The sequence below is a fragment of the Camelus bactrianus genome, chromosome 1, assembly GCF_048773025.1.
Source record: "Camelus bactrianus isolate YW-2024 breed Bactrian camel chromosome 1, ASM4877302v1, whole genome shotgun sequence".
In the NCBI taxonomy this organism is placed as follows: domain Eukaryota; kingdom Metazoa; phylum Chordata; class Mammalia; order Artiodactyla; family Camelidae; genus Camelus; species Camelus bactrianus.
Genome location: NC_133539.1, coordinates 119,019,025 through 119,044,536, shown reverse-complemented (window position 1 = coordinate 119,044,536; position 25,512 = coordinate 119,019,025). Strand labels below are relative to the sequence as shown.

At 44.1% G+C, this 25,512-nt stretch overlaps 1 protein-coding gene across 1 annotated transcript in view; it reads right to left on the bottom strand.

The window, feature by feature from the left end:
- The window catches only part of TBC1D5 (TBC1 domain family member 5), a 498,482-nt gene that overhangs the window by 9,056 nt on the left and 463,914 nt on the right, over nucleotides 1–25,512 (bottom strand). The window contains exon 20 of the mRNA XM_074371891.1: nucleotides 14,984–15,083. Within this exon, the coding sequence (XP_074227992.1) occupies nucleotides 14,984–15,083 (100 nt within the window). The remainder of the gene's footprint in view (nucleotides 1–14,983; nucleotides 15,084–25,512) is intronic.

Sequence of the window (25,512 nt, the reverse complement as noted above, 5' to 3'; positions counted from 1 at the left end):
CAGACCAGGCCCCCTTGCTGACCTCTGACCTGGTGAGTGGCAGGGAGAACTCATCCAACGTCTGGGTGGGCTTCCTGCAGCACTGTCTCCCAGTTCAATGATGTTAACTCACCCCCTCTCTCTAAGGACCAGGTCCACCCAGGTGACTTAAAGACACCGTATTAAAAAATTTCAACAGTAAATCAGGCTGTCGATTCAATGCAACGGTAACAATAAAAGGACAGACTCACGGCACTATGGCTGTCATCAGACCATGGTGCCCATGGAGTCAGCAGGACCTAACCCAGGGTCTGCACGCAGCTTGGTCTCCGCAGGAGAAGCTGGCCTGGAGGCCTGGCCTCCACAGGAGAGGCTCTTCATCTGGACCTGATCTGAGGCCCCACCCAGCCAGCTCTTCCCACCAGCCTCAGCATCACACGGAGCTGCCCACCGACAGCTTCAGCACAGTGGACCTCACCTTCCCCCGCCCCCCGCGGGGTGCACCCAGCCCGACTGGTGACTGTGGCTTCCGAGGCGGGTGCCTAAGGAGGGAATGCCATCTCTCCTGGGGCATGCAGAGGACTGTGCTGGTGGGGGGGTGATTAAAACACATTTTTTTCCCCTTTTTAATTTAAGTATAATCAGTTTACAATGTTGTGTCAACTTCTGGTGCACAGCATCATGTTTCAGTCATACATATACATACATATATTCCTTTTCATATTCTTTTTCATTATAGGTTACTACAAGATACTGAACATAGTTCCCTGTGCTATACAGTATAAACTTGTTTATTTATTTTTATAAATAAATATTTAATAAATAAAAAAGTTAGTATCTGCAAATCTCAAACTTCCAATTTATCCCACCCTCTCTCCCCACTGGTAACCATGAGTTTGTTCTCTATGTCTGTGAATCTGTTTCTGTTTTGTACGTAAGTTCGTGTCATTCTTTTTAAGATTCCACATATAAGTGATACCGTATGGTATTTTTCTTTCTCTTTCTGGCTTACTTCACTTAGAATGACAAGCTCCAGGTCCATCCATGTTGCTGCAAATGGCATTATTTTATTCTTTTTATGGCTGAGTAGTATTCCATTGTATAAATATACCACAATTTCTTTATCCAGCCATCTGCTAGACATTTAGGTTGTTTCCATGTCTTGGCTATTGTAAATAGTGATGCTGTGAGGATTGGGGTGCACATATCTTTTCAAATTAGAGTTTCCTCTGGATATATGCCCAGGAGTGGGATTGCTGGATCATATGGTAAGTCTACTTTCTAGTTTTTTGAGGAATCTCCATACTATACAACACATTTTTAGAAAGATGCCATATGAGCACCAAACTGAGGCTCAGTACAGCAAGCAGGCTCACCTCCATGAACATCTGCTTCTCACTTCCTGGGGCCTTAACAATACCCTATGGAGAAGGCCCCCCATGCCGCATTCTAGGTCATCACTCAGCCATACTGTTCCAGTCTTTGCTCAGGACTCCTCGGGTCCACATGGGGCCCCACGGCCACCAGAGCTCAGTGGACCCATGGCAGGGTCCACTCTTGGCCACCCTGCCGCCTCCTCCAAGCAGCCTTCCTGCCCACCCAAACCATAGCGGCGTGGGCCACCCTCTGGGCTCCGCCACACCAGCTCCTCTAGTGCACTGACAGTAAGCACTGCCACCACCGGACATTAGCACATGCACCTGCTGGATTAACTGTCGTCCAACGCGCCCCACAGGGTCTTGTTCAGGGCAATACCCCCAGCCCTTAAGAGGGTGGCTGGTGCATTCCAGGTGAACAGTAAGTATGGACTGACTGAACATACATGGAAAAACACCCTTGCATTTGAAAATACTGCTATTCTAAACCTTTCCCAAAAGTACTTTCAGCAAGGGGCAAAGTCTGGTACCATCACGAGTCCAGCCTGACCGTTTATTAGAACCTTCACTAAGAATACATCTACACACCGGCTGACAGTCCTCATACAGACCGCACAGGAAAACGGCAGCTTTAATGGGTTCAGAAAGTGTGACTGTAGTTTCTGGCTAACAGAAAGGCCTGCTTCAAAACAAGAAAACAAAATGAATGGGAACAGAATAATAGATATAATTAGAGAGTGAATGTTTTCAATTTGCTTAAAAGCCTGTTACGATTTGTTCTCTCTTCAATAAAAAAACACAAACTCCACTCATCAAGACGTTAATGACAACCAACGGCAGGAAACAAGAAACACTTTTGTACCCCTTTTCCAGGACTGGAGGTTACCTTTGATTTTATGCTATGTCTTTTAAGGCAGAGCTCTGAGGCCTGAGGGGTGCCACTGGGGACAGACTTGCCGGCTCCCTGCTGTGTTAGCAGGTGGCAGGGGGATGGGTCCTGGGCCCTGAGCGGAGCTCAGCTGATGGATGCGAGTGAACCAGCACATCTGCGGGTTCTTGGGTCCAAGGAACTAATGGAGGGGAGGCTCCTCCAGCAAATTAGGTGGTAGAAAAAGAGGAAATCTGTAGAAACAAAAAGTGATGCACATGTCCATCTGCCCTGACAGTCTCTTCGTCTCCTGTCTGCCTCCTGGACAGTCTGCTGTGGGATGGACAATGAAGCAGAAGGCCTTGGCCAGATCGCCCGGTCTCTGCCCCAACCTAGTGGTGGGACTCATGGTCACCAGCAACAAGGATAAAAGGTCTTTAGGGTCATAAGCCACAAGCCAACAGGGCAGTCAGTGGCTCTGGTGGGGACAGAGGCCCAGAAATACGCAGTAAAAGAGCCAGCAAGGACCTGGCAGGCACTCAGAGGCCCCTCTTCAAACAGCAGACAGACATGTAAGACATCCCAGAATCCTGACACCATCCCAGGAGGAGGAGAGACAAGGCAGAGAAGCAGACTGTGGGCTTCTGTCTGAAAAGATGGTTAACTGGTAAGGGACTGAGCGGCCTTCAGCTGGCAAGGGACTGCTGGACTGCTATGTGGGAATGAAACCTTGGAGCACGGTTTCTGCACAGCCACGTTTGGGTGTACAGATTTACTCTCCCACCACAGCCCTGGGGCCTGACAAGATCACACTGGCCACACTAGCTGACAACCCCCTGAACCAGGGGGCCCTCGCTGTGTTCTCGTGGATGCCTTGCTCCGCTGTGAACCTCCGGCAAGTCCAGATGCTCAAGAGTGGTGTTAGTGATGCTGGCGGGGCAGCTGGGGAGCACACCGGGAAGACAGATGACAGAAGCCTCCTGTCTGTCTGGCTCCAGTGGGACCCACACTCAAGGTTTCTAAAGTCCACTCCCCTCCTGTGCTCTCTCTTGATAAGACCATGAGCCTCCACAAGCCAGATCCTCCCCCTTCACTGTCTCTCAGGCCTCAAGAGGTGGCAGAGCGCTGGGGGGGGTTCCCCAACTCAACCTCCACCCCCTCCTCACCAATACATCCCAGATGTTACTGTGCGGCCAAGGGCGGTCACATGACTCAGCTGTGACCCGAGAGCTGTAAGGCCAGTCCCTGGGGCGGAGCCTCGTGGGGACTCAGTCTGTGCCTTTGGAGCCTTGACCCTCCCCACCCGTGCTGCCGGAAATGCTGGCAGGAGCTGGGCCAGTCACCTCGCGAGCAGATGGAAGAGGGTCACTGCCGAGGGCTGGGGGAACACCACGTGGCTGCCACACCTGCTCACGCTGCCTGCCTCTAGGCTCCTTTGATTTCAGAAAAAAATAACCTCCTGATTTGTTTATTCTACTGTTTTAGGAGTTGGTGTGACTAGCAGCTGTATTAGCTGCAAAGTGCTACAAACTGGGTGCTTTAAAACAACAGAAGTTTATTCTCAGTTCTGGGGGCACTGAGTCAGAGCCCGGTGCTGGGGGCTGCGCTCCCTGCAGGCTCTCGGGGAGCTTTCTCTCTTGCCTCCTTCCCACTTCCTCTCAACTTCATCACATCTGGGAAGACCCTACTTCCGAATAAGGTCACATTCACAGATTCTGGATAAACACAAATTTGGGGGGAACACCAGGACAGCAGCCAAACTGCCAAACAGGCTGAAAATCACCCAGTTTCTCTAATGGAAGGGGACCAAGGCCGAGGGCACCCCCGTGGAGGGAGAAGAGCCCAGGGTCTTAGCGTCATCGGCAGTGCAGTCTCACCCAACAGTCCTCAGCCTTGATCTTCAGACTGGGTCCAAGATCACCTCTTAGAATACGATGAAAACCAGGGCCTTCTCCCCCCAAAACCCACATGTATACATAAAACATTCACTTGCTTTTAAGGATAAACTCTGCTACAGTCAACTAAGTTTACTAGCACACTTGAAGGAATCCAGGGTACAGAAATTCAAATCACAACAAAAAGGCATCTTCAGAGGCTACTAAGTGTTTCAAATCAAGAATTTTTATTTTACTAACAAAGTACTGACCATGTAAATCCTCTGCCTAGCTAGTTCCACTGTAAATTGATTTCCGGTAGCAACTAAGAACATTTTCCTAATATATAGCTTCTCAGTAACAAATCCATTGTTTTAAGTTGCATCTTCATGTAAAAATAGGAAAACATAATGGTGCCTTTTCATACCTTAAAATATTAAAAGCAGAGAGGTGAACTGTGTTACATTTCCAATGTAATGTACATGCTTCCTTATAGCAAGAGGCAGAATAAACGACGTTATAAGGTCTCTTTTTTCCCCTGTGTAGCAGGACAATTAAGTTCTTTGTAACCTTCTTCTATTTAAGCATCACGTATTATAAATGTTGGGCACTGAAACCGAAGGGAAAAACCTCACAGAACTAACCACTTCTGTGGAAATTACACAAAAATTTCATCAACATAACAATCCCATGGTGACTCCACTATTTTGTTTTTGGTTTTTTTTGGGGGGAGTGTGATTCAGTTTGTTTGTTTATTTATTTTAATGGAGGTGCTGGGGATTGCATCCAGGGCCCCTTGCATGCTAAGCACGCGCTCCACCACTGAGCTACACGTTCCCTGCCTCCACTGTTTTTAATGAAATGTCATTGCCACAAAAATCGGTCTTTAAGGATAATGGAAACGGCACACAAACTACTTTCCAATTTCCTCAAATTCTTCCTCTCCGCAATGCCAGAGTAAACGCGTTTTCAGCTAAATGGCGGGAACAGAGGTAGGTAAGTGAGCCTGTCTTCACTAAGAAGGATCAGGAAAGGGGGTACAAGCTGAATGACCGTCTGCCTACAGTGGGGGTGAAACTGGGCAGTCACTGACCCTCCCTGTGCCTGAGGGCTGATGGCAGACCCTCCTCATAGGATCACTGTGAAGAATAAGTAAACAGCCCAGCACCCAGCCCACCACAGTCGCTCAGCACCCACAGCTTCCATTTTTGCACAGCCACCTGGCCTCCTCTGACTGTCTCAATGACCATTCTAGATGGGGACCATGCCCTGTCACAGAAGCAGGAGCCAGACTCAGAAATGCCAGGTCACTATCTGAGGTCTCCCGACCAGACAGTGGGGGAGCGAGGAGCAGATTCCAGCTTGACTGGACCCCTGAACCCTCCCAACATCCACAATGATGCCTATGACGCTGATGGGGGTGCTGGAGATGTGAAGGGGCACAGGATGGTGTCCTGGCGCTGACTCCATTGCCTCGAGATGCCAAGCCCTTTATCTGGTAGCAGAATGACCTAAGTGAGGTCAGCCAGCAAGAGTCACCTTTGCACAAAACAGACTGCCAGTCACTTCCCCTGGAGCTTTTCAGAACACTGGCACTAGCATCACACAGCCTGGACTTTGAGGACCTTGGGCTTAACACTGATGGGTCTGTCATTAAACCCATCAGTAAGATGGAGAAACAGCTGTCTCGGAAGACAGGTGCGATAATCACGGCGGCCGGTTGCTAGCATACTGCCTCGCTTTGTCTGTCATTGCTTAGTATGTTTTTTCCTTCTCTAGTTCCTTAAGTACCCAGATTAGTGGGTTCTTACCCCAGAGATTTCTGAATCTCTGATAGAGATTCAGTTACCCTGACCTCTGACAAATTCATATAAGGGACTGTCCCAGAGGAAATATGCAGGGGTCAAATGCAGGGTTGCCCCAGGGGCACACACTTGCTGAGAGTGGTAGAGGTTTATGATGTGGCTGTTGGTCAAGGAGGGGGCAGACATGTATTAGTCACTTATGGCTTTGGTGGGACCATTAGCAGAGGGATTTCTGCCCACAGACTGTGTGCCCCAGCTGTCCTGATCTTGGGAGAAGGCAGGTTTAGGAGAAGATGGTGCAGGTCAGATCCACCCTTTAGTACATGGTGTGTATTTCTGACCGTCCCTGCAAATGCCAGTCCCCGTCCAGAAGGCCCTCCCACTCTCCTTAATACACTGCATTCTCCTTTTTTCCAAAGTCCACCTTAAAACTGTCAGGCATCAAGGCTTCCCTCTGCAAGCATCCAGTTGTTGGACTCCATCCTGATTCAACTTATATTGTTTAAAAATTTTTTAAATTTTATTTCTTTTATTTTATATTGATTTTTTTCCCATCCTTTTTTAAAAATTGAAATATAGGCAGTTATAATGTGTCAGTTTCTGGTGTACAGCATAATGTCCCAGTCATGCACATATATATATATTTGTTTTCATATTCTTTTTCATTAAAAGTTATTACAAGATACTGAATATACTCCCCTGTGCCATACAGAAGAACTTTGTTTTTTTATCTATTTTTATACATATTGGTTAACATTTGCAAATCTTAAACTCCTAAATTTGTCCCTTCTCACCCCCTTTCCCCCAGTAACCCTAAGATTGTTTACTATGTTTGCAAGTCTGTTTCTGTTTTGTAGATGAGTTCATTAGTATCTTCTTTTTTCTTTTTTTTAGATCCCAGGTGTAAGTGATATATGATACCTGTCTTTCTCTTTCTGACTTCACTTAGAATGACGATCTCCAGGTCCATCCATGTTGCTGCAAATGGCATTATTTTATTATTTTTTATGGCTGAGTAGTATTCCATTACAGAAATATACCACAGCTTCTTTATCCAGTCCTCTGTTGGTGGACACTTAGGTTGCTTCCGTGTCTTGGCTGTTGTGAACAGTGCTGCTGTGAACACTGGGTGCCATGTATTGTCTTTTACTCTTGCAACTATCACTCAGAGATGAGGCTCAGAGGTGAAAAATTTCCTGAACCTGCACAGTTCTGCACAGTAAGTCCTGGACTCCAGGTCTTTTGGTTCCAAATGTGGTGTCTGTTCACTGTATTCCTATGAGTTCAGAACCCCACCTGTCCCTGCCAGTGTTCCCGAGGTCACTGGTGCTCTGGGGGGGCCCTAGTTTGCATCCTGTGAAGCTACGTGTCACTTTAGGGATTTCCGATGAGGTGTATTCTCTGCTGCGCTCCTTCCCTTCCCTGGAGTTCTGCTCACCTCTTCCATACACACGGAGCTCAACAGTAAAAGCTCTCCTCCACTGCTCCCTACCAATCAGGTACTTAAGAAACACTGGCTGAATGACCGACGTGAGGCTTTCCTGCCAGCATCAGGGCTGATTTTTATCTCCTGAGGAACGGATGTAGGTGCGCTGTTTCTGAATGAAGAATTAAGGGACGCCAACATGATTAAGCAGATCCTGGCCTGAGCGGTGGGAGGGGCAGGGGAGGCAGAGACCGTCACTGATGGCCTGTTAAGCGCCAAGTACTGAGTCAGGTGTTTTGAGCTCAGTATTTTCTTAAAAAGCAAAAAGCAGATCGCACAGAAAACATAATCAAGGGGCCTACTTTGCATTCAGCTGCCAGGATGGGTGACGAGCCTAAACGCAGCACTGGGGAGGAGCACGACTCAGGGAAGCCCAAGGGAAGACTAGGCAGGTATGTGCTTTGCACTGAAGGTTAGGCTTGGGTGGGGTCAGCAGACACACACTACTGTATATAAAACAGACAAACAAGGACCTACAGCGTAGCACAGGGCGCTACATTCAGTATCCTGTAACGACCTCTGATGGAAGAGAATATGAAGAAGAACATATATGTATGTATAACTGAATCACTTTGCTGCGCACCTGAAACTAACACAACACTGTAAATCAACTACACTTCAATAAAAAAAAGATTAGTGTTCGGGCCAATAGCTAGTTCTCTAAAGCAAGCTGAGTGTGCTTAGCACAGGGTTCCAAATCTGTAATGATCTCAACTGTCTGGCAGATTCTTCTCTTAGGACTGACCACCCTGCCAGCCAGAGGGGGTCATGGAAGCACAGCTTCTCATGGTGAAATCCACCCGATTCAAGATATGGCTGCCATCTTAGGGTCAACCAGGAACAGGTCTCTAAGCTCCAGTAACGGACAGATGTCTTTGTCAGGATATGTATTTCTAAAAATAAAAGCAGAAACAGAGCTAGGGCCTTACAAACAGGAAACACCCTGGTGTTTTGCCATCACGCCTTCTCATTTGGGAGCAAGGAGGGAGAAGTTTGGCTCTTTGTCCAGAATTACATCGTTTAGTCCAATGAGACCCTTTGAACTGGGTTTCAGATGGATTTTGTGTGTGTGTGAATTTCAGGCCGTAAGGTTTGGTGGGCATGAGGACCTGGTGAAAGTTAAGCACCACTCCTCAGCAGTAAACACAGTCCGTGACAGTGAACGTTAGCCTCCTTACCTCAGGCTCTGCCTCCCCAGCCCTGCCTCCACAAGCCCTTAGGCTCAGCATGAGATGCCTGTGGTGGCCACACAGTCCTTGAGCCTTCAAGCTATTGGCTGTGAGCTGGTTTCTACTGAGATGGGGGATGGGGTGGACCAGTCTTTTGCCGCTGGGTTATTTGCTGGAGAGGCTGGGTTTGGAGGAGGTGGAGAGGCAGCCTGGTACTGGATGGCAGAGGACAGGTTATGTGTTCAGGTAGACAGTTTAAGAAAGACAAAGGATTTGGGAATTATATTTTAAAAAGAGAAAGAAAGAGAGAAAGATATCCAATTTGGGTTCCTCCTGTGGAAAAAAGCATGTGGGAAAATGGAGAGGCCATGACATGGAAAATAAAATGATGAAAGATGTTTGGTCTGTCTTAACCTATGATCCAGCAATCCCACTCCTGGGCATATATTGGAGGAAACGCTAATTTGAAAAGATACATGCACCCCAATGTTCATAGGAGCACTATTTATAATAGCTAAGACATGGAAGCAACCTAAATGTCCATCAACAGATGATTGGATAAAGAAAATGTGATATATTTATACAATGGGATACTACTCAGCCATAAAAAAGAATGAAATAATGCCATTTGCAGTAACATGGAGGAACTAGAGATTATCATACTAAGAGAAGTAAGTTAGAGAAAGACAAATATCACATGATGCCACTTATATGTGGAATCTAAAAAAAAAAAAGACACAAATGAACTTATTTACAAAACAGAAACAGATTCATAGACATAGAAAACAAACTTATGGTTACCAGTGGGGAAAGAGGGTAGGGAGGGAAAAACTGGGAGCTTGGGATTTGCAGATAGTAACTGCTACATATAAAACAGAGAAAAAAACAAGGCTCTACTGCATAGCACAGGCAACTGTATTCAATACCTTGTAATAGCCTATAATGAAAAAGAATACGAAAAGGAATATATATATACATAAAACCGAATCACTATGCTGTACACCAGAAATTAACATGGCATTGTAAATCAGCTCTACTTCAATTAAAAAACAACAGGATGGATGGTCTGTACTGAGGCCATGTGATTAGGGATGTGTCACCAGAGCCCAGGAAAGGAGAAGCCAGTGTACAGTCTGCTAAGTTTTTCTAAATAGGTACAGAGTTGGTGCAAGGAAGATGCTTCCCAGTCTTCTGATAATAAAACCAGGGACCAAATGATTTCCATTAGGAGAGAGCAAGGCTGAACAGAGGTGAGAACAGCACTGAACTCCAGGGGGCTGAAGGCCGCCTCAGAATGCAGAGGGCTCCGCCCAGAGCCAGCTGCGCATGCGCCCCAAAAGTGGGGTCACGAATGCGGGAACAGGGTGAGGAACACAGGAACTACATTTTCCCAAAGGACTTTAGGTTCTCCTGCTGCTTGAAGTCTGCCATGACCTAGTATCACCAGGGCCCCCAGGGGCTAGTAGAGATGATAACATCTCTTTGGGCCCCACCTCTGACCTACTGAATCAGAATCTGCATTTTTAACAAGATCCCCAGGGGAAGTATGGCTCATTCTTCTCCAGAGGACTTGGCCTCTCACAATTAAATGCGGCATTTAAAATTCTTAAAATAATTACAAAAAGCTTTTATCACAGTGCGGTTGACAGAGAAAAAGCTGTCTGGTGATCACATTTTCCTTCTCAGTTTTTCAAATGTCATCAGTTAATTGCCTAGTGAACATTTCCACAGACATCTATTGAACGTTGTTTTTATAAACATCAGAAAATCAGACTCAAAGTTCTTGCAGAGGCAAATAAACTGATTTTCAAAAATGGCCTCCTCTCACAGTTAATTCTTGCATAAATATTATGACAAGTACAAGATCAGGAAGGATGTGTGCGATAAAACAGCAGATCTGAAATCCAACCACTGACTGAAGGGTGGCCTCAGCACAAGCCTCAGGGGAAGAGGAGCCAAGGCCTGGAGTGGGGTCTGGGCTCCTGGCTGTGTGTCTGGATCCTGTAGATACTGTAGCTGTGCGCCACTGACCCTGCTGGGCCGAGGTCTCTCCACCTGTGAGATGGAGAGCAGCAGCGAGGGCTTGGAGGGCGCCTGCATCCTCACCTGTCTAAGGGCCTGTGGACCACAGTGCTCTCAGCCCGTTCATGGGAAACCTAATTTCCCCTAATTCACTGCATTTAACCCTCCCACTGTCTGTGTGAACCACCAATGAGAGGGCACGGGGCTGGAAACTCGTGTAAATACCAAACAGATGAACAGAAACACCTCCCCTGCGAGCAGGCAGGGTGGGTGGCACACTCGGCCCCACTGCTCACAGATCAGAGCCTGCAGGCGGCGCACCCACGTGCAATTATGTGTGAAGGACAGCAAACCGAACACCTAAAAATAGCCTGACTCAGCTACGAAGGTTCACACTGGCCATGGTTTTCAACTCAACTGTCAGGATGACAGGAAGGGGTGTAACTATAGCAACAGACAAATGAACATGTAAAAAAAGTCTTCTGGAGTGGATAGGAAAAATTTAGATTTAATAAAACACATACTTTCAATTTCCCGTCTCTAAATCTTTGAGTTCACATGGTTCAATTATGTGGAAGCAATGAAATGAGACCTTTGGTAGAGTTTCAATTAAGCAAATACACTTTCAGTTTTGGGTTCCAGAACCAGAGAGAAATAACTGCTAATCAGTTTTATTATCGCTATAATTGAAGGACCACTGAAACACGTGCTTTTATGTAATTTTTACCTGAGATGTTTTTCTCTCTACATGTTCTATAAGTTGTAAAAGTAGCCTTCAATCATACTGGCCGTTTTAAGATATCACTGCATGTCTGATGAAACACAGGGTGATATGGAATTCTCTCCAAATGAAAGGAACTTAGTGAAACTAACTAACCTTAGCACAGGGTTCAGAGCAGTAACTCCCAGGATGAGTGTCTGAGGCAATTCTCAGGGCCCCCGGGGAGCCTCAGCAGAGCTCATGCCAGGGAGTGCAGACACACCGCTCAGTTCTGACAAAGCTGTTCCTGCTCAAAGAGCTCACACACCCCTTCTAAGGACCCGCACAGCCCAAACTCCAGCATCTTTTTGCATCATCTGATTCAGGAATATTCAAGTTAGGTGTCGGGAAACGTGTTGCTTCCAGCTCTTCCCCTCACTAGCCTGGGGCCCTAGACAAGTCACTACTCAGCTCTCTGGTCACGGGCTGGATGAGTCTCCCAGGGTCTCCCAGGAGAAGGGGCAGTTATGAGTTAAGGGGAGAGAGGGAAGGGTTTGTGTTGAACACCCAGCCCATGCTGGGCTTTAAAAATACATCGGTCTTAAGAATATGAAAATGAATATATGTATGTATATGCATGACTGTACACCAGAAATTAACACATTGTAACTGACTGTACTTCGATTTAAAAAAAAAAAATACATCAGTCTTGGCAACGAACTACAACACAGACACCTGTATTATCATTTTCTATGTGAAGACATGACCACAAGCAGGCTGACCTCAGAAGCGGCAGAGCCTGGTTTCAACCTTGTGTCTGTCTGATGCCCACTAGGCTGTCTCTCCCTCTCAGGTACCACTGCAGCCGCTCTTAGAGCGGACTCTTGCTTACGGCGCAAAGATCGACCCCCAGGTGCTGGTTTGAGCACTTGAGCTGTCTACAGATTTTCCAAGCACAGAGGATGAGGTCCCTTGGAAAGTCCCTCCGTAATCTTCCTCTCGCTCAGGCCACCTCTGTTGGTGGTGATTTTCACGTCAAATATATTCCACTGTGCCACCTGCTTTTTTCACTTGATAGTACATCATGAACAACTCCTTAAGTTAACAATAAAGTATTTAAAATTATAAAGATTGCATTACTATATTATAATCCATCACTTAATGAAATTTTTCAGTTGTTCCAATTTTACACCACTTTACCGAACAGGAAAAATAGAAAAGTTCATATGGAAAAAATATTAGGGTATTAAAGTTACTTTTAAGGGAAGTGTAATAAGTCAAAAAGTAAATCAAGAGGCTCACCTCAATTAATCTTTGTGTTTTCCTCAAATTTCTGCTGAGAATCAAAACTGCCTACAACACAGGAACACCCTTTAACAAACCAGTGTTATATACACAGAAGAAATAAAATGCACCTGTAGGCCTTAGGGCGAGAAATTCTTTGTAGCAACCCTCACCCCCACTGTTAAAATGTAGTCACGCTATTTATCTGAGGAAAAGAAGCCGACAGCTATGCGGAGGGGTTCTGGCTGAAAGTGAAACGGACACCCGAAAACAAATCGAGTTTTGCAGCCAGTTGAAAATTCACAGCTGGTACGGGCTTGTCTTTAACTGTGGTGTTTCCCCCTTCCGTGCAACGAGAAAATGCTCTTTGAGTGCTGATGGAAAGAACAAAATCAGAACAAAAACTGTTTGAAAAACTCTCAGGCTTAAGTAAAGCTGCTTTAAAAGCCGCTATGTGGACCAAACAACTTGGAAATTTCCTAACAGGATTTTTCCAGCATTTCAGTAAACCTTCTCAGTCACTTTTTGCTACCCGACTTCAATCAAAACCCAAATCAAGTCATACAAAGGTCAGTCACGTAGCTAGAGAAGCCAAAAATACACACATGTGTGTGCACACATTTAGTTTAAAATTAAAATATTAAAATATTTAACTGAAACTAGTATAATACATATTAATTTATATATAAACTATCTCTTTATTATTTCTTATTGAGGCATTTTTAAGTATGATGCTATCAGATAAGATTCTTGTAAAATTCTATATGCACTTTTAAACTTGAGCATAAAGAAGCATATAAATAGAGTTTATAAAAATATTATTTATTTTTTAAACGGAGGTACTGGGGATTGAACCCAGGACCTCGTGCATGCTAAGCATGTGCTCTACCACTGAGCTATACCCTCCCCTCTAAATGGAGTTTTGAAGAGGGTGGAATCATTTGTGACAGGGGAATGTTTGCTTGGTTAGAGACACTACCCTTTTGATCACTTACCAGGGTTTCTCCTGCTGTTTCCCTCTCTTGAGCCCTTCCTCTGAAGGAGGGTCTAGAAAGCAGAAAGAAGGCCGAGGACAGAACAGGGCCCAGCCGGCTGCCTGGTAAGACACTGGGAGGCGGCCAGCCACTCCCAATCAAGCACCTCTTCAAATCCATAAGAGAACGTTTATTACTTGCTTGAGGCCAGGATGTTTTAGGCTGTACCAATGAGAGCCACTCTGGCCACATGCAGTGACTTGTGACCTAATGAGCTGAGAGCCCGGTGGGGTCCACCTTCAGCGAAGGCCCCGGATATGGGCCGCTCTCAGGGCCCCAGCCAGTGGGAGGAGACCCTGGTGGGCTCGGTCTGGTTTCCTGCACCGGTGGGATGTGTCCTGATGTCTTACAGTGCGTGGTGCTGCCCCTTCTCCACACTCACAGGGCTGCATCCTGGCCATTTCCATTACGGCACGTGACTCAGTTCCCTAATCTGCTCCCAAACTGCAGATGCTAGACACTGGAGGAAGGAGAAGGAAGGGATGTCCTTTCCTTTCTCCCTGAAACGTAGTAACTGTATGTGTTACAAAAGCTTTGCAAGCAGCCTGGAGTTACTGAAGCAATACATATGCGATCCAGCAGAGACCATTTCTAATACAAAATACACAGTTTTCATAAAGGTGAAGAGTAATGCTTAAAGACTTCCTATGTGACATACGTACAACACACATGTAAACAACTTCAAACTAAGACATCTCCTAGAATATAAAGTCAGAAGGAAGAAAAGGTCATGTGAGTCTGACAGACGTTTCAGGCAGGTGGTTCAAAACATTTATTTAAAAAGTAAAGCACTGTCAAAATAATAATCACATTAGGGACTATGGACAGGCTAGCACACAGTAGAGCTGATTATCTTATCTTGAAAGCTCGACGTTTCATTTTGCTTTGCGGCAGATAGACGTACACAAAGGGCAGTGTAGCAGTTACGAGCTGAAATCCAGGGGAAGGGGACTGGGGGGATAAATTAGGAGTCTGGGATCAGCAGATACACACTACTATTTATAAAATAGATAAACAACAAGGTCCTACTGTAGAGCACAGGGAACTATATTCAGTATCTTGTAATACCTATAATTAAAAAGAATATGAAAAAGAATATATGTATCACTGAACCACTATGCTGTACACCACAAACACAACACTGTAAATCAAATATACTTCAATTAAAGAAAGAGTTGAAATCTATAGTCAGACTGATTTTGAATTTCTACTCCACTTACTAGTGTCACAATTCTGGAAAATTTTATTAATCTTTGTGGACAGAACCATGCATCTACTGGAGCCCGGCTGTGAGGATTACATGACATAATTCACATGAAGCAAGCTCAGCACAGGCCCTGGTGGCTGTGACTGTCATCATCTGCACGGCCAAAGTATCTCACTCACCAAGATGAGCGTCCATCACCTTTGCACAGTATTTGCACATGGCATCCAGGTCATTCAGCTGTCCTTGCAGGAAGGAAATCTGGGCTTCTAATTCTTCTTCCTAAAATGAAGGGGGCAAGGATAAGAAAATGGGGGGAAAAAAAAATCAAAGACAATCCCCAAAGTTCTCCAGACGATCTGGACTATTTTAAGCCACAATGTCTTTCTAGTCCTGGACAAAACAAAAGAAAGCAACAAACAAGAGCAAGCCCACGACCGCCGCCGCCCACAGCACAGAGAAAGGGGAAGGTGGAGGCTTGAAAAAAAATCTGGACCTTTCTGAACTGAACGCCAGCTTTGTGCCATGTATAACTGTTTACCCATACAGCCTTGTATTAAAAAAAGCACATAAAATATCTTCAACAACTACTGAGTTACGTAAGTTGGGAGAGTAAATGGGTTCACTGGACCCTACTCCCTGGACATCTGGTGCAAAACTATTACATTTTCTCACAAGCAATTGACAAACCAAAGATCCTCCATCTGTGTGAGACAAATCTCATCATTTTTGAGACAATGATAATCTCTAAAAATGCAAGATTTCCCAAAGCACTGGGAAGAGTTTTGTCCCCACAGCCCATAATTAGCAGCTCTTACATTTCCTCTCTTAATAGAGGATTTTATTTTTTTATTTATACATTTATTTTGATTGTTTCTAGGAAAAAATACTCTGGGTGGGATAAATATCTAAGTGGTAAAAGACAATCTAACTGTAACAAAAGGATAAAGTCTGGGTCTTTTGTTTGTTTGTTCTGGGGGGGGTAATTAGGTTTACTTATTTACTCATAAATTTATTTAATGGAGGTACTGGGGATAGAACCCAGGAACTGTGTACGCTAAGCATGCGCTCTACCACTGAGCTTTACCTTCCCCGTTTTTTTGTTTTTTGGTGTTTTTGAAGGAAGAAAGTAATACACACACAAAAATTTCCCAAGGAAATTTACAAGATGAAGGGAGTTTTTCGCAGAGAAAGAGACTAATCTTCATTGTGTAGGATATTTTAAACCAAGTTAGTTGGAATACAATGAAAGGAGGTTGCCAAAGCTGGCTAGGCTATAAAATTGCTCTTCCAATCTTAGATGCTGCTCCCTTTACATAAGAATCCCCTGTGTCATTAAAAGGGAACAGAAACCTACCAAGATATGCTTTTTCTCAGAGATTGAGATAATCTGACACATACATGGAAATTAATGGTTGAAAAGGTTCCTCGTGGGTGTACCATATTTTAGCAGTACACATATGCAGCGCTGAAAAGTATCATTTTTAACGGCTGCCTGGAGAATGAGCCCTTTGGAATATGCATTTAAATGCTTGATGCAGAAAACAGACCCAGCAGTAGCTCTAAAAACAAATGACTGTGAAATGCCCTCTGTAGGATTACACAAGCAGAAACCGTGAACTTCACATATCCCACAGGGTTCAGCAGCCTCTCCTCCGATCTCAAATAAAGACAAACACAGCCAGGAGCAGCTCAGCCCAGGATGCATTACTGGGGCCTCAGGTAGGTGGGCCACCCTCCTACTCTTTGGCTGGGCTTGAAGGTGGAAAAGGATGGGGTGTTTCGGGGCATTTTTCTTCTCCTTTTCGCCTTTGTTTCTGCACAATCTTGAATTTCCCTGTTCTACCAGGGCCCTACGGGAAGCAGAGAAAGAAGGCTACATCCGTTGGTTATCAGTGGTTGTGGTCAGTCTCCAAAGATGGCCACCATCAACTCTTTCCCATCAGCGTGCCTGTGGTTCCACTCTTCGCGAGGTATTGTCTGTTTCCCTCCTCTTGAATCCGGGCAGGCCTAATACTTGCCTTGATCCAGAGAATGCAGCAGAAGTCACACTGTGCCAACCGGGGGCTAATGTAAGAGGCCTTCCAACTTCTGCTTTCCCTACAGGAAGCTAGCTACCATGTTGTAAAGATGCTCAGGCTAGAACACTGACAGGGAGCAGAGAAATGTGGAGAGAGAGGGGCCACAGGAGAAGCAACGAGGTTCTAGACATGTGAATGACATCTCCCTGGACCTTTCAGCCCAACTCACCTGAAACCACCCCATGGGTGATCCAGTCAGCATCCTGTGGAACAGAAGGGCAGCCCAACCAAACCTCGTTCAAAGGCCTGACCTACAAACCTATGAGCAGCAACAATGTCGTTCTGAGGGGTGGGGTTTGGGGGTGGTTTGTTACACAGCAACAGATACCCGACACAGTGGTGGAATGGAGAAAACGCTGGACTGGTATATGGCATGAGGAAATCTGAGTTCTATTTCCAGTCCTGCCATTAACAAGTCATGTAACCTTAAGTAGCCCTCCACCCAGCCTGGGGCTAACTTCAGCTTGCTCTGGAGAAGGCGTAAGTCAGACACTTTGCTCCCAAGGAGCTTACAAGCTTGTAGTTGGAATAGGAGGGTTATATCACTGACTAGAGTTTGAGGCAGAAGATATGAAAGTCTTATAATGAGATAAGAATAATCGCTCTGATAATCCTGGTCCTACCTCCTGTCCCTTCTACTGAACAAGTCACCTTTTCAACATGTTACAAACTGGCTGAGTCTAGACCTGTACTGAAGCCAGAGCCTGGCAGTCTTCTGAAAGAAGGGGACCCAGCGTGGCCAGAGTTTGTCCCTGCACTTGGCTACCAGCTGGGGTGCTGACAGCCCAGAATGGCCCAAGGACCTAGGACTGTCCTACCTCCTGGCTTAAAAGCATCATCTCTATTTACTCCATGTAGTTTAATCTGGATTAAGCAATCACTTCTTGTAAGATTCAAAAGCCCTTGGAAGCTTTCATCTCCAGCCATCATTCCTACCTAAATGGATTTATTTTATTCAGTTTGTTTTCTTTTTAAAGGCAGGGAGGGAAGAAGAGCTTGAGAGAAGACCCTTTAGAGGACACAGGCCCGCTGCGGGTGCTGAGGTGTCGGACGGCTGGAGGGGAGTATGCAGCTCAAAGGGGTCTCTTCCTCAAAACACTTCGCTGTGCTAGTAGGAACATTACTGTAAAGAAAACGTGATGCAACTGACACTTCCCAACCTGTGCAGTGCACAACCTGCACAAGCATACAGGGCGGACCCAAGAGCACAGCAGCCCAGAGCACCTGCCAGGTGAGCATAAAACAGTCTTCCAAGTGTGCAACCTGGCCTAGGGTTCTGGTGGCAAGCGAGGAGCATCTTGCCTGCCTAAATCCTGAGGAAACCTCCACACAAATGGCATCAACACAGTAGAAAATGGCAGTTCACTCATTTAAACCTTTCTTTCAAAGGAAAGCTTGCACAAGAGCCCAATTACGAGATAAGAGGAGCATTCTGGCTGAAACAGGTTGAAGGGCCCAAGAACTTCTTCCGTTTGGAAGTTTGAAGTCCAGTGTATTCTCTCCCTGGGGTCTGCTTCATCTTAAAACGTTCCTAAACCCTTCAACGACCACTCAGACTTTATAAATAGGAATAGAATCACTTGGAGGCAAAAGGGCGGCTTGTCATTTACTCTTCGCTCTTTTATATAATTACAGATAAAAGAAAAAGCCAAGAACAAGCTTCCACAGTTGTGGGACTCGCCTTCACATTTCTAGCTCAGCTTCTCCTGCTCCATATGTCTCCCAGCTAACGTGCTTCAAACATTGACAGCTTTAGTCATTTGTTTTCATTAAGTTGGTCCTCCCTAATCAAAAACAAATGCTTGGCTAATCGCCTTGAGATTTTGTGAAAACAACCAGTTAGTGTCATTTTTATGTATAAATAAGATGTGAAGAGAAATGCTTATTAGATTTACTTCTGCATCCATGGTCTGCCTCCCAGGGCTGGAGGGAGTACAGTGATGGAACAGGATGGAATTCGGGGTAGACAAAGCTGGGTTCAAATCCTCTTTCTACCAGTTAGGAGCGGCATCCTCTTGAACAAGTTCCTTAATTTCTTGGTCCGCCCTCACCCTCACTTGGCAGCACTGGTGGGAGGACAAAATGGTAACACATGGAGAGTGTCTGGCACGGAGCTGGTACTCAACAAAGGCAACTGCTTTTTCTTTAAAAAGTTTTTTTAATTAGGTCAAAACAGTGAAGTAGATTTTAAATACAGAGTTTTCTGAGTCACTCTTGGAAAACACTGGTTTCTGGTTTAAAAACCTTTAGGGGGTTTAGCCCAGGAAGATTAATTAGGGCGGGGGTGCCCAGCACTGTCTTAAGTTCTGGACAGCAAACTGACGTACAAGGCAAGAAACAGATGGGGGATTATGAAGCAGGGCCACGTGCAGACTTCTGTGTGCACCACACCTCAACAGTGCCTGGCAGCCCCGGAGGGGAGGACCACAGGATGGGGGTCATCCCCTCGGAACAGCAAAACAGCTGGCATCTAACCCTTGTACGGCAATTATAATACGCACGACACTGAGCTTTGCACACATCAACTCATTTAATCCTCACAACAGACCTATGAGGTAGAGCTCTCATTATCTCCTACTTGAAGCGTGGTCTCCTTCTCTGTACGCCACATTCTCTGGAGGGGTAGGCCAAGTCTGAGACAGCTCTTTGAGAGTCCAAGTCACGTGGCCCACTGTTCCCATTTCCCTGTGTATGTATGTTTTCATGCTAAATTACCAGGCCCTTCCAATGTATCACTTCCATCTCTCCTTTTCCTTTAAGAGAAATCCACTATTTACAATGTTAAGTCCTAACCCCCAACTGCTTACTGAATTGTTTGCCTTTAAAAACATTCAGGCCTGACTGCCTGTGTTCTGTTTCGTTTGTGGAATAATTTTTGTTTTGATTGTCTCTGGAGAAATGTTTTTCAGATTTGCTTTTTAAACAGTGGTGTTACTACCATCATTTACCCCCAAACAGTTGATGTGTTATTATCCTTCCACTGAAATAGCATACATCTCAATTGCTTAAATTGTTTTATAATACATGGATTTTATGTATTAATTTTGTTAAAGGTTTCCACATTCTTATGCTGTTTTTTGGTTAGTAACATGACGAGCTTTTGCAGTTTATTGTTTATTCATTTTTTCATTAATTTATTCACCAAATATATTTATCCGCATTGTGTTAGGCCTTGTGGGAAATCAACAAATGTGTATTCTGACCTCTGCATGTCTAGGAGGTAAGACATATACATGAAGCCCAGAGAGGTGGGAGGTTAAGTTTTGCAGAAGACAGGAAAGAACCTTCACAAGGAGGGCAGACGGCTTCCAATTCATAGAGGTGGGAATGAAGGCAGACTTTCTGGAAGAGGCAGCATTATCTATTAATTAATGGAGGTCCTGGGGATGGAAGCTGGGACCTCGTGCATGCTAAACAGGTGCTCTACCACTGAGCTACACTCTTCCCTCCGAGAGGCAGCATTTTTGATGGGTCTTGAGGAAACAGAAATTGGTTCAGAGGAAGTGAGGAATGAGATGTTTTCGGAGGCAGGGACCCAGTAAACAAAGGCGTGGACTCAGAAAAGTGAAAGGCACGGGCAGAGAGCTGGTCACGGAGTGGAGGTGGTGTGTGGTGAGTGGCAGCAAGGTTCTCCCCTCTGCTCACCTTCATCCCTACTATGTCTTCACTTTAGAAGATGATGTTTTGGGGGCTGGGCTCTGACGTGCTGATGCTGTGGTCACTGCCCTAACATGCGCCCCCTCATAATGATTCCCCAGGGTCCGCGGCAGGGTCCTTGTCCCTGGACGGACAAATGGAAACCCCAGCGGCTTGGTTTGGTGAAAAGTGGGGCAGGAAGGCACCAGGGCCGCGTTCTGCTTCACCTCTGAGCAGGGGTCCTCAGATCACAGAGACACAGACAAGGATCTGACACTGACGGGCAGGTGGCAGGGACAGGCCAAATGTAGCCAGCAGACGACAGGAGAGATGCCCCGTCTCTGTCAAGCAGATGGTGAACAAGAAGTGGGAAGTGACAGAAACGGAAAGTCTTAGGAGAAAAAGTGGGATGGCCATGGATGTTCTGAGGAAGCCAGGGTTACACAAGGGCACAACTCCACACACACACACATATACACACACACACACACACACACAGCGTGGATGGAACCCAGCTAGAGCAGACGGCATCAGCAGAGGAAGACACCACCGGAAAAACATGGAGCACGTGGAAGACTTTTCAGGAGCATAAAATTAAGTGGTCTGGGTGTGTGACCCAGGGCAGCCCTGTTGGGGGGGTCAGCCCTGCTGGGGGGTCAGCCCTGCTGGGGGCCAGCTGGATCATGGTCACAAGCCCCAGATGAGTGTGTCTCACATCCGCACGGACTGTCTCTGGGACCTCGACCAGAGAGCAGAACTGGCTGAGCCTCAGTTTTCTATCTGTAAAATGGGGATGATGATAATTCCCATCTCAGCAGATTGTTGGAGGACTGAATTACCCCAGATAGTCCAGCTGAAGGGCTTGGCACTCAATAAATGTTCATTTTATTACCTCCAAATTATGAATATAGTTCTAGAAACATTCCAAGCAATTATGGACACATGCAAAACAAATCCCAGGAAATTCCTCATCCTCTTGATGGCAACAGGCACACACATATTCCACACAAATCCTAAACGTCTAATGGCAGGAGACTTGGGTAACTCGTGGTACACTGATGCACAGAGTATCCACAACCTGAAATCAAACGTTCTCAGAGGAAAACATTTAATAAAAACATATCACATACTGATTGGAAAAGCAGTAGGTAAAGATTCTGTTCAAAGGTTCTGATTCTGTTTTGGGGGGGAAAAAGGAAAGACATTCAGTAAACTGTTTATATTGGTTGTTCTTCAAAAGGTGAGATTATAGGTCATTTCCTCTATTATTTTTTCTGGATTTGCTACAATGAAATCAGATCATATTTTTGTAATAATGAAATCAGTAACATAATAGAGAGGAAACTTGAAGAAAATTAAAAGGTGATTACCAAGGTAAAAAAGGAGGTATTTATTATTTTTAGATCACCAAAGTTGATTCCAAATCAAACTTTAAGCTACACTGTAGTCTACACAAATCTGTTCTCTAAACAACGCTAAACAGTATGAGGAATTAAATGAAATAACTTGCAAAAAGTAAATAATTACAATATCTTGTCCAATGGCCGAACCCTGAGCAGTACTTTCAGGGCAACGGCTTCTTTCTATGCACTTAACGTGGGAACATCAAAGGATGCTATTCTTCGTGGGTTGCCCAGAAAGAATGGGATTCTTCAAGATACTTCAGAAAATAAAGATAGTTTCAAATTCCCCAGTAAATAAAAGAGTTCCTATTTTCAGACAGGATGTAAACAAACATGTTAAATGTGAAGGAAAAAGGCCTTTAGAAATTTTGAACTGGAATTTAAAACTTAAGGTGTTTAGCAAATCATATAATTTCAGTGCTGGCATTTCCTTTAGAGATAATTTATTTCAACCCCTTATTTTTACAAATAAACTTTGATACGGGTAGTGGCTAGCTGGTAGCAGAACTTATCCAAGCAGGCTTCCTTGTTTCTCAGGCACTGAGGAGTGCTGGTCCCACCACCGAGACGCATGCCACCTGGGGATACCAGGGGTGTCCTCCCAGGACGGCGTTTTCACAACAGCCACTGAGGCCTTCCCCTCTGCCCCATGCCAGGCTGCAATGGTGATGCTCCTTCCTGCTTGCTGTCACCTAGAATGGCACTAAAACCTAAACTTGACAGCACTTTATATGAATTTTCATACTTCAGTTTCCTCCAGTAGGCTGAATGAAACAAGTTCATTAAAGAATACAGCTCTGGGTTAGATGATGGAGTAGGAACCACTAGAAATCTGTCTTCCCACCTGCACAATAACTGCACTAGCAAAATCATCTTATGTAACTATTCTAGCAAACTTTTAGGGAAGAACTAATACCAATCCTTCACAAACTTTTTTAAAAAACTGAAGATGAGGGAACACTGACCAACTCATTCTATGAGGCCAATATCACCCTGATACCAAAGCTAGACAAAGACACTGCAAGAAAAGAAAATTATAGTCCAATTTCTCGTATGAACAGTGATGTAAAAACCCTCATCAGAATACTAACAAAGCAAATTCAACAGCATATTGAAAAACTATACTGGTATTTATTCCTAGAATGCAAGGATGGTTCAACATATAAAAGTGTGAACAACATCACATTAACAAAATGAGAAAAAAAATGATCATCTCAGTTGGTGCAGAGAAAGCATTTAAAAAAATTAAACTTTCATGACACCCTTTCATGATAAACCATGAATAGAAGGAAATAGAAGCAATAGAAGGAAAGCACCTCAACATAATAAAAATCATACATGAACAAAACCACAGCGAACATCATACTCATTTGTAAAACACTGAAAGCTTTTCCTCTAAGATCAGGAATAGAAAAAAAAGATGTTCCACTTTTCACAACTTCTGTTTGTGATTTAGGTGAGAAAGAGATATAAAAAAAAATTCAAATTGGAAAGGAAGAAATTAAATTATCTCTATTTTTAAATGATATAATAGTATATGTAGAAAATCATAAACATTGCTGAAAGAAATTAAAGAAGAGAGATAAATGAAATAATTCCATGGTCATGGATTGGAAGACTTAACATTGTTAGTATGTCAGTACTATCCAAAACGACCTACAGGTTCCATGTAGTTTCTATCAAAATCCCAGTGACATTTTTGCAGAAATAGAAAAGTTTATCCTAAAATTCATATGGAATCTCATATGGAATCTGAATAGTCAAAATACTCCTAAAGGAGAACAAATGTGGAGGACTAACACTTCCTGATTTTAAAACTTATTACAAAGTTACAGTCAAAAAAGTGTGGTACTGGCATAAAGACAGACATATTGACCAATGGAACAGAATAAAGAACCAGAAATAAATGGTCACATATAGGGTCAAATAATTTTTGGAAGAGTTCCAAGAAATTCACTGGGGGAAAGGACAGTATTTTCAATAAATGGTGCTGGGAAAATTGGATATCCATTTGCAAAAGAATTAAGTTGGACCTTATCGTTCACCATACACATATTACATAATTAACTCAAAATGGATCAAAGACCTAAATGTAGGATCTAAAGCTATAAAACTCTTAGAAGAAAACATAGAGCAAAAGCTTCATGACATTAAATTTGACAGTAATTTCTTAAATATGACACCAAAGGTACAGACAACAAAAGAAAAAACAAACTAGACTTCATGAAAATTAAAAAAAAAAGTGTGCATCAAAAAACACAATCAACAGAGTAAAATGGCAGCCCACAGAATGAGAGAAAATATTAACAAATCGTATATATGATAAAGGTTTAATATGCAGGATATACAGAGAACTCCTAAAACTCAGTAACAACAAAAACATTCAGCCTGATTAAAAAATGGACAAAGGATTTGAATAGACATTTTTCCAAAGAAGACATACAAATGGTCAACAAGCACATGAAAAGATGCTCAACATCAGTAACCATTAGGGGATGCAAATCAAAACCATAAAGAGACAATAGCAAATGCTCGTCAGAATCTGGAGAAACTGGAACACTTGTACACTGTTAGCAGGAACATAAAGTGGTACAGGCTGATATGAAAACAGCATGAATGTTCCTCAAAAATTAAAAATGGAATTGCTGAATGATCTAGCATTTCCACTTCTGGGTATATACCCAAAATAACTGAAAGCAGAGTCTCAAAGAGATATTTATACACTCATGCTCACAAGAGCATTATTCATAATAGCTAAGATGTGGAAGCAACCAAAGCATCCACTGATGGATGGATGGATAAACAAAATGTGGTCTATATACACAATGGAATATTATACAGCCTTTAAAAAGAAGAAAATTCTGACCCATGCTACAACATGAATGAACATTGAGGACATTATGCTAAGTGAAATAAGCTAGTCAAGAAAATACAAATACTGTGTGGTATTTGGATAAAGTACCATTTACATGAAATGCTTGGAGTAGTCAAAATCATAACCACAGACAGCAGAATGGTGGTTACTGCAAGGAGGGTGGGGTAAGTGGAAGGTTATTGTTTAACGGGTCTAGAGTTTCACATTTACAGGATAAAAGAGTTATGGAGATGGATACCCAACATTATGAAAGAATTTGATACCACTGTACTCTACACTTAAAAATGATTAAGATGGTAAATTTTAAGTTATATCTATTTTTTATCAAAATAAAAAAGAGACTATTGTCTCCCTAAAAAGTTAAAAATTGCCTGTCCTAAAAACAGCATGGTCAGGTGAGGCAGGAGCCAGGCTTCTGGCAGCTGGGCTCTCTGATCACACAGCCTTGGCTGGTCCCCACAGGGATGGTCCCAACCTGTTCCCTGCAGCAGCACAAGAGGAGGGGAGGGCAGGGCACCAGGCCAAGGATAGGGAGACACTTACGTTTCCATGCAAAAATGTTCTCCACCAAACTGCAGCTTGACTTTAAGCATATCCCTCAAGTTGACCAATTATATCTTAAATCCACATTCATGTCATTGGTTTACATGCGGAAATGATCCAAATAGCCTTTTGAAGTCAGGTGTTGTCAGGTTAAAATAATTAACTCAGATCAC